Genomic DNA, 9,046 nt, shown 5'->3' with positions numbered 1-9,046 from the left:
CAGGTGAGAGAGGTGAGAGAGGTAACGATGTCGACGGCGAATTTCCTAAAAATGAAGCCTGTCAATCAGTGTAGGCATTATAGGCATTAATGTATATATATATATATATATATATTTTGTATGTGTTTCTGTGAGTCGCTGATACAAAATAAATAAAACTTAAAAATGGTGGGAAAGAACATTTTATATCATTAGTGTATGTGACACTTACACTTACAAAAAAATCTTACAACGTTTGACAGAGAGTAATGGCTCAGTTTCAACTTTTCAGAAAGTGAGTAATGAGATGCGATATATGTAAAGGATGCCGGTACTGCATTCCTCTGGTTGTTTTTACAATTTGCATGTAAAAACACAGTGGTTGAAAAAAAAAAAAAAAAAAAAAAAAAGAGAAATAACATCATATTTAGTCTCCATTTCCATTGCTTACGTGTAAAAAAAAAAGTTACCTGAAAAGTAGCTTTAAACATCATTACCAACAGACTCACACACACACACACACCTTGATAGAAGTAGTAATATGGGCCATGATGAGCGGCCTGGCTGGTCTGAGGCGTCTCTTCTACAGGTTTGTCCTCCACAGCTCTTTCAGGCATCTCTTTGGCCACCTCAGGAACACTCTGAACAGCTATCTCTTCCACGGGCGCCTCATGAGCCTCCTGAAGCTCATCATCAAACGCTGAAGCATACTGCAGGATGGGCTGTGGTAGAACACAGGATAAAATATCACGCAATGAGACCAGAGCTTGTGCTACCAAACATTTTCAGGGATTTACTGAATTTTAAAAACACACACAGAAAAGTTCAAATGTTTTCATTCATTCCACAGGAAAGTATAAGCATTAGAAATGAAGAAGAGGCGCTTTAAAATGTAACACTTTAAAGTCTCTCTGCAAAAAATGTGTAAAATGATGGGAGTTTCTGGAGAGTGAAATTCCATGTGTATTGCAGTAGAATAATTCATTAAATGTTGTTCACTCAATCAGGTGACCAGATCACACTGTTTATGTCGCTCATACAATTAAATACCATAAACTTGCAACACAGCACTAGACCAAAACATATTTTCTTATGGGCAAAAACAATGAATGACAAAACTTATTCAACCTCATACTTAAAGAAAGGAGAACGGTCTCTACTGACCTTTGAGTTTGGGAGGTTCTTGACCACCTCTGGAGAGGAGTGCACAGATAGAGACAGTTTCCTCATGTCTGCCCCATCAACAAAACCACCATTTTTACAGCCTCCCTTCAAAAGACCCTCCTCTCGCTCCTGTTCATTCAGAGTCAGAGATCAAATGTAAGGGTTATGTGTTTGTGTGCAGTGTTTGGGAGTAAATAACAAAAGTAAAAAATAAAAACTGTAATAGTGTAACAATGCTTTTTCCATGTCATGTTGGCCTTCCAGTAAAAATTCAGCCTTTCTTAAACGTTTCATTATATATTTTCAGTTTTATGAAATGGTTTATGAAGCAGAAAATGTTTATAAAACATTAAAGTTAGTTGTTCAAGCCGTCAACCCAAATTCTCATTGTTTGTGTATAATAAAGATATTATACAATAAACTACATTAACTTAAGTTACAAAATTCAATAGTCATTGAAATAGCTTTAACGTAGTTTAAATATTTCATTTATATTTGTGCATTTGGCAAACACTTTTAACCAAAGTAAATTCCAAAGTTATGTAACTTTTCCCATTTTTTTCCCCAGTTATTTTTTTTAAATGTCACATTGTATATTTTCAGTTTTTATAAAAACAGTTTATGAATCAGAAAATGTTTAAGATAACTGCATGTAAACATTCAAGCTTGGTATTAAATTACACAAATTACATGAGTTACACAATTCAGTGTATAGTTTTTGGCTCCTTAAATACCTTTGTTAACATCTATTTTTTAAGCAACCTATACAAACGACTTTTTCAAAACAGTAGCATGACTTGTTTCACAAGTTTTAAGTTTGAGTGGTTTGTAACTTGGAAAAGAGTCAAAACAGCTTGTCCAACCCAACATTCATATGCCGGTGTGAACGCATGTGTACCTGCAGCTGCAGTAAGGCGCTCTGTATGAAACAGGCCTGTGGGTCGTCTTTCTCTTGGCTGAGCTGGGTTTGGAGAGCCACCCGCTCTTCAGCCAGCAAACCCAAAACCTGCTCCTGAGACGCCAGCAGCAGCTTGGAGTATGCGCGCAAATGCACATCTGCAACAAAGAGAGGAAAATGTCAAATAAGACACACTCAAGTGAACACCACAAAAGTCTCACGCAACCAGCAGAATGCCTCACCTCCAAAATGAATGGGCTCTTCCACCTTCACCCACTGACAGCTGGGAAGAGCCACAAGCGATCCTTTCTCTCTCCGCATTAGACGCATAGTGATGACGTTACCGGTCACGTATTGATGCGTCTCCATGGCAACCACACTGCAAGTTGACAGGTTTCAGTGACAACAGTGAACAAACTGGAATGTCTTGACTAAATGATGGCACTTCTATATACCAGGGGTTGATTTAAATAAAATAACAGATTTCTACATCAAGAAGTTCACATTAATTTAAAAACCAAACAAGTATTATAAACAGGTTTTTTCTGTACGAACCTCTTGAGATCAGCGCTGTGCACAGCCTCATAGCAAATGGGGCACTTGGACCAACTCTTCTCGCTCAGAGAGAGGTAGTGCAGCATGCATGGCCAACAGTAGATGTGGCCGCAGCGCGTGATGTGGGCCGCCACAGGGGGATACAGGCAGATCGGACAAGACGGCACCTCGTGACTGCAGATGCGCTGTGTTGAACGAGAAAAAAACATGATGAACATGCTGAGATTTGTAGAAAAGGCACTGACAGGATGTACAAGGAAGTGTGAAGTCTGAACTGACCACTTGTTGCACACAGTCCCAGTCCACCAAAGTGTCCGGATCAGTGAAGTGGGCTTGATAGTCCTGATCATCAATTACAACAAACTGGCAACTGGTGGACAAAAGGAAGACACACTCATCAGATTGGCATTTTTATCAGCTTATCATAACACTGAAGTACACAGACTATTGTTGCATGTGATTTAATATCAATTCATATAAAAGTTTGCAACATATTCTGATGTACTCACTTAGCCTGCAGGAAAAGCTCCTTGTTGAAGGGCTTGTGTTTGTGACCCCACTTGTTGCGGCGACCCCAGCAGGAGTGGCCATCACCTCCGGAGCCAAAATGACCTCCTCGTGGCTCAAACGTGAAGTTGAGCAGGTGGTTCAGACTTATCTTTTTGGGTCCAGCAAACTGAGCCGGGCTAAACTCTGCCCGGCGGTTCTCTGCTACCTAATGAGAGAATCCAACAGTTAAAGGATTAGTTCACTCCAGAATTAAAACTTCCTGATATTTTATATGCCCCCATGTCATTCAAGATGTCCATGTCTGTCTTTCTTCAGTCGCAAAGAAATTAAGGTTTTTGAGGAAAACATTCCAGAATTTTTCTCCATATAATGGACTTCAATGGGACCCAATGGGTTGAAAGTCCAAATTGCAGCTTCAATGGTCTCTACACGATCCCAGCCGAGTAATAAGGGTCTTATCTAGCGAAACAATTGGTCATTTTCTAAAAAATTAAATACATTTAAAATAAAATGTATATACTTTAACCACAAATGCTCATCTTGCACCAGCTCCGCGATGCGCGTCTACTACTTCAAGCATTACATAATCACGTTGGAAAGGTCATGCATGACATTGTACCGCAAGTACCGACTCTGGTTCAAACAGGTAGGGTAGGGTGAAAAACTCATTTTCCCCTCCAAGTTCAAAATCGTCTGACATCGTTGTTTTTCCTTTTTTTTTTTTTTTGTAAAGGGCGTTTAACTTAAGTCTTTGCACGTTCGCTTTGTGAATACATAATGCATGAAGTCATGGACACGCATCTTTTTTAGAAAATGGCCAATCATTTCAATAGATAAGACCCTTATTCCTCGGCTGGGATTGTGTAGAGCCCTTTGAAGCTCCACTGAAACTGCAATTTGTACTTTCAACCCGTTGGTCCCCGTTTAAATGCATTATATGGAGAAAAATCCTGGAATGTTTTCCTCAAAAACCTTCATTTCTTTTCAACTGAAGAAAGACATGAACAACTTGGATGACATGGGGGTGAGTAAATTACCAGGAAATTTTTATTCTGGAGTGAACTAATCCTTTAATCCTGGTTAACCCATATAAGTACAGGTCTGTTTGTTTACGTTGCATTACAGGCTATTTGCTAGCAGTTAATTAACCAACACGATCACTGTTATCTTCACATTAACATGCAATAACGAAGCATAACAACAGCCCTTCATGGAAGTACAAATGAATCATAATCCAAAGGCTTATTTAAACACCTCTTCTCTTCTCCCACCACCAGCGAGTCCATACAGTCTCCCCCCTCCGCCACCTCTCTGAGGGGGTCTCTTGTCAAAATTCTTGCTTTTATGTGGCTGGGAGCGGCGTGGGCCCGGAAAGCTCTCGGCCTTGGCAAAAGTGGGCTCACGCTTGCGGCTATAGCGCTTTGAGCCCCCATTATTCTTACCATCTAAAAGAACAGAGCAAATAAAGGAGAAACGTCAAAATACATCAATATATTAATCAAGCATAACATTTGACTTGATAAGAGGGTGTCCCTGCAACTTCGGGAAAACATTACATTTTCTTGATTGCAATATTGACAACTTTGTGTTTTTTTTCCTCAGCAAGCTGAAACGAGATCTACGTCGTTTTTGGGAATGAAACCCTTGTTTGCTTTTCATTATTTTTGACAACATTCTCACAGCCTTAGCTAATCAATCCAGTCACGCGCTGCACTTAAAGTGTTTTATAGAGGATCACATGATAAGAGCACAGGGGTGTAAACACACACAGCTTATCATCCAGCAGCAGAGATCACCGTGTTCACAAGCCCACATCAAAACATTATTGAAACTAAAACATAGACAACACTGTTTTAGTTGTTATCTACAGCGATTGGATTCTGATATGCTGGAGGCTTTCTTGGGTCCATCCAAAAGCTAGAGGGCAATACACCACTGAAGCTCTTCTTCTATCACATGGCAGGCTGATGACAAGAATAGATCTTGACCATGATCCTCATGCATCTGATCTGCTACTAAGAGGAGGGGATAATGAACCCAAATATGAATTTCCCCTTGGGTAGATCAAGAATTTCAAAGGAATTCTGTTTGTTTTAGGTTAGTTTAGGGGAATTCAGTTTTGATATTGGTTTATCTGTATAAGAGTCACACACACACCACCCAATGTCTGTATTATCAGAAAATGAGTTTATATTGGGTGGATATATGCACTGACACAGACTGACACCACAATAAATTACATAAACACATGGGCTCAAATCTGTAAACCCAGTCTAGTTAGAAAAAAGTGGGTTTACTGGTTTAATCAACATGAAATCATATGAGTATTTCTGAGTGCTTTTTAATACAAGGATCACAAAATGAAAAGGTTATAGCAGCTGTAGTTATTTATTGTTACTGCCATGTCAGCATCTAAGGCTATCTTCATGGCAAAAGCTGAGAAAAATACAAGAGTTAGCCTACATAAATACAAAATAAAAACCAAGCACACTCAAAAATACAGCAGTTAAAATTATACAAGATATTTTAAATTCCATGAAAAGTTGTAAGTTTAATGAATATATTTAAGGCGTAAATATACAATGTAGATTAGAAACTAAAAGACTTCACTTTGCCTGCAAAGTTTAAATGTGTGTGTGTGTGTAATTCAATAAGTTTATTTATAACATAATTAAAATACTTATTATATAACAGGTCAATTAGTTTATTGTGGATTTGATTTATTTGATAAGCTAATTAACATGTAAAAAATCCCCCAATAAAAGTAAAAATATCCCAGAAAAACAATTTCAGATAAAATATTGACCCTTAACAAAAGTTCATTTCTGACACGGTTCAACACTTTATTGATATATTTAATATTTTTATTGATATTGCTCGAATTGTTTATTCCAGAAACGGCCAAATCGCTGGCCGTGGCTAGCTACGTCATCTCGACAGACAAGAACAAAACCGTGCCGTGAACCCCAAACACACACACTTTCCCCTCTATTTAAGTTGACCATGACAGGTGTGTGTTTGTGTGTATGAGACGCTGATTTACCTGTTTTGGCTTTAGAATCTGTAGGAGTCGGGCCTGTAGAGCTGGAACGGGGCGGGATCTTCGTGCTGCTGCTGTTGTTGGCGTTTGGGTTTTTCTCCATATTGAGGCCTAACTCCGGGGAAACAGCCTTCGAGCTCTCTAGCGTGAAACGGGGTAAACGGGGAGAACAACGGGCTGTTGCGAATGCAGGTCAGGCGGCGAAGGCCCTTATTCATTTCTGTCAAACGCGGAGACCCCATTACGGCGACATCTTGACCACAAACAAACCGAGAGAAAAACAGAGACACAAGCTAAATGTCTCGGTAAAAAAAGCTGTGTGCTAACACAAAAAAATAAGTGCCCAAAAAGCGGGACCTCGCCCCTTGAAAAGCGCCGATTTTCCTTGGCGTGGGAAGTGTTGCGCCCCACAAGGCGTTAACCGCTTTCCAAAAGAGGAAAACGGATGAATAAATGGGTTTTAACCCAAATTTTAGTTCTGCTAAATAATATCAGACATATGGCGAAGGGTCGCCAAACAGGAACCGTAAACACCCGGATGAGGGTTATAAACCCGGCAGGGTTACGAAGTGCGCATGCGCGGATTCTGCCATTCTGATTGGTGCATTTGACCGCAAGACGTGATGTAATACATGTGTAATCTCACATTCGCATACTTTTTATAGACAGTTTTACATGCAAAATTTCATATTCACAAATGTAAGTTCTCATGCAAAAAAACTTGTTTTTTTTTTCTTTTAGGAAGGAAATGGAGCATTATATTGATATTATACGATTTTCTATTAAACAAAAAGCAATTAAAACGGTGAAAGTTTGTAAACGCTTTAATATTTTTATATAAATTTGTATTTGTATACAGCCCCTCTAGTGTGAAATTGTTTATTTAATGTATAATGTTTATTGTTTATATCATGTATAGTGTTTGTCATATACATGTATTTTGATCTTAATAATAATTTAAAAAAAAACTTTTTATAGACAGATAGTCCTATTTTTGCTATCAAAGCATTTATTGTAAACAGACGTTTACAGACATCGTATAACAAATAAGAAACAGCGTTAGATATTTTAATCAGTACAGAAAAAATACATACACGTGACTTACACAGCACATAGTCAGAGTTCACACAGTAATAGCAGTAATGTGAATGATATACTCCATTTATAAATCACAAAATGCTCCAGAAAACAAAAACACAAATGTTTCATGTGTTATCAAAAATGTTAGGGCTCTACATTAACCCTTTACTATCAGTTTTACAAAGAACATTAAATATCAGTACATCTCCCTGATCACTGCATGGTTGTATGATGCTTTTTAGTTTTTAGGAGGGGTTTTGGGTCTCTTCATCACCATCATCATCACTTCCATCTTCATCAGCTTCCTCCTCTCTGACGTTACTCAGGGAACAGCTCAGGATCGCTCTCCTAACCTCCTGTTTCTCGGCTGTGTTGTGGACGGGAAGAGAAAGAGAGCTTGTGTATACAGTATGTGACTCTTCTACATCAGTGGTTCTCAAACTTTGCAGATTAAAAGAATAGCATAAATAAAAAATGAGCATTCTGTCACCATTTATTACTCACCCTTTTTTCTTCTGCTGAACACAGAGGCTTCAGCAGAAAAAAGAAACGCGTACAGGTTTATAGTATTGTAATTTCCAGATATGTATGGCTTGCCACCTGGGGACACTCTTTTCCAAAATAAATAAATATACTGGTCTTGTGCTTAAAATTATGGAAGCCCTTAAAGGCCATGCATTATTTTATTTTTTTCTTTGTTGTCTTCTTGTAATCTCAATATAACGAAAGTTTGTTTTCTCTTAATCTCAACATGACAAAATATAGTGGTTTTCTTGTGATCTTGACTTAATTTTGACATAAACTTAACATAACGAATGCTTATCTTGTGATGTCAACATAAAATAATTGTTTTCTAGTGATCACAACTGAATTTTTCAGTGTACTTTAAAACAACAACAAAAAAAAGAAGAAGAATATTAAAAAATAAATAGTTTTTTTGTTTTCTTCTGTGGAAAACCATTACTTTTTTGTTCTGTTTTCTAAATCTTATTTGATACATCTTATTCATTTTTTTTTTCAAGTGGAATGTTTCTTATTTTTATGTCATTTCGGATAACTGCTGACCATTACACACTTGTGATCTGATGTCAGTAACTTCTTTACTTATTCCAAAACAGAAGTTTATTTGTGTATTTTAATCATCGTGTTTTTAGTCTACAGCAAAATATCCTAATAGGCACGGAGAAAAACCAACAACTGTTTTGTTATGTCGAGATCACAAAAAAATTAAGTCGTCCTGATGAGAAAATGTTTTTGATGTCGAGATCAGGAAAAAAGACAAAAAGAATAATGCATGGCCTCTTAGGGCCTCCGTACATACTTAAGGATAGACTGTAATGTAACGGAGAACTTACCATCTGTTCTGCAGTCTAGCAGCATTCTGTGGAGCTGCTGTCTGTTATATTTTACAAGAAACTTCTGACATGTTCTATCGTTCCTGTGGAAGAGATCAGGGAAGGCATGGATGGCGGCAGTTTGGTGTCAGATGGGGGCTAAACAAGACAGAACCTCTCTTACCTCCAACATGTAAGCAGCTGAGGAAGCACTGCACCTTCCAGTGTTGCCAACTAATTTTCAGGGGAAGTTGCTAAAGGCAGAGCGATTTGTTGCTAAATGACGTTGTGATGTCATTGCGTGATGACGTCATTGCAAAACCATGACACAAAACAGCGTTTTTACGTAGAATACACGAGATTACTCGCATCTCAGCGAAAAATATTTTTTTTATGTTATTTGTTCATAAAAATATTATAAACATAAAATATTTTAATTTGTAAAAGTAACATAAGTAGCACATCTTTATGATCGGATTTTTTACA

General features: G+C 37.9%; 1 protein-coding gene and 1 pseudogene across 1 annotated transcript in view; both read right to left on the bottom strand.

The window, feature by feature from the left end:
* LOC107753141 (RING finger protein 10-like) overlaps positions 1–6,676 on the bottom strand; it is an 11,771-nt gene extending 5,095 nt beyond the window's left edge. The window contains exons 1-9 of the mRNA XM_016569265.1: positions 6,150–6,676; positions 4,361–4,551; positions 3,106–3,311; positions 2,876–2,966; positions 2,597–2,781; positions 2,284–2,420; positions 2,042–2,199; positions 1,144–1,272; positions 501–701 (exon numbers count right to left, since the gene is read on the bottom strand). Coding sequence (XP_016424751.1) covers positions 501–701; positions 1,144–1,272; positions 2,042–2,199; positions 2,284–2,420; positions 2,597–2,781; positions 2,876–2,966; positions 3,106–3,311; positions 4,361–4,551; positions 6,150–6,249 — 1,398 coding nt within the window. The 5' untranslated portion in view covers positions 6,250–6,676. The remainder of the gene's footprint in view (positions 1–500; positions 702–1,143; positions 1,273–2,041; positions 2,200–2,283; positions 2,421–2,596; positions 2,782–2,875; positions 2,967–3,105; positions 3,312–4,360; positions 4,552–6,149) is intronic.
* A 551-nt stretch (positions 6,677–7,227) lies between these two features.
* The window catches only part of LOC107753140 (ribonuclease P/MRP protein subunit POP5-like), a 4,213-nt pseudogene continuing 2,394 nt past the window's right edge, over positions 7,228–9,046 (bottom strand).

The sequence above is a fragment of the Sinocyclocheilus rhinocerous genome, unplaced genomic scaffold (genome assembly GCF_001515625.1).
Source record: "Sinocyclocheilus rhinocerous isolate Xijiao unplaced genomic scaffold, SAMN03320098_v1.1 scaffold20, whole genome shotgun sequence".
Lineage (NCBI taxonomy): Eukaryota > Metazoa > Chordata > Actinopteri > Cypriniformes > Cyprinidae > Sinocyclocheilus > Sinocyclocheilus rhinocerous.
Note: the sequence above shows the minus strand (reverse complement) of the source record. Positions and strands in the feature narration are given on the sequence as shown.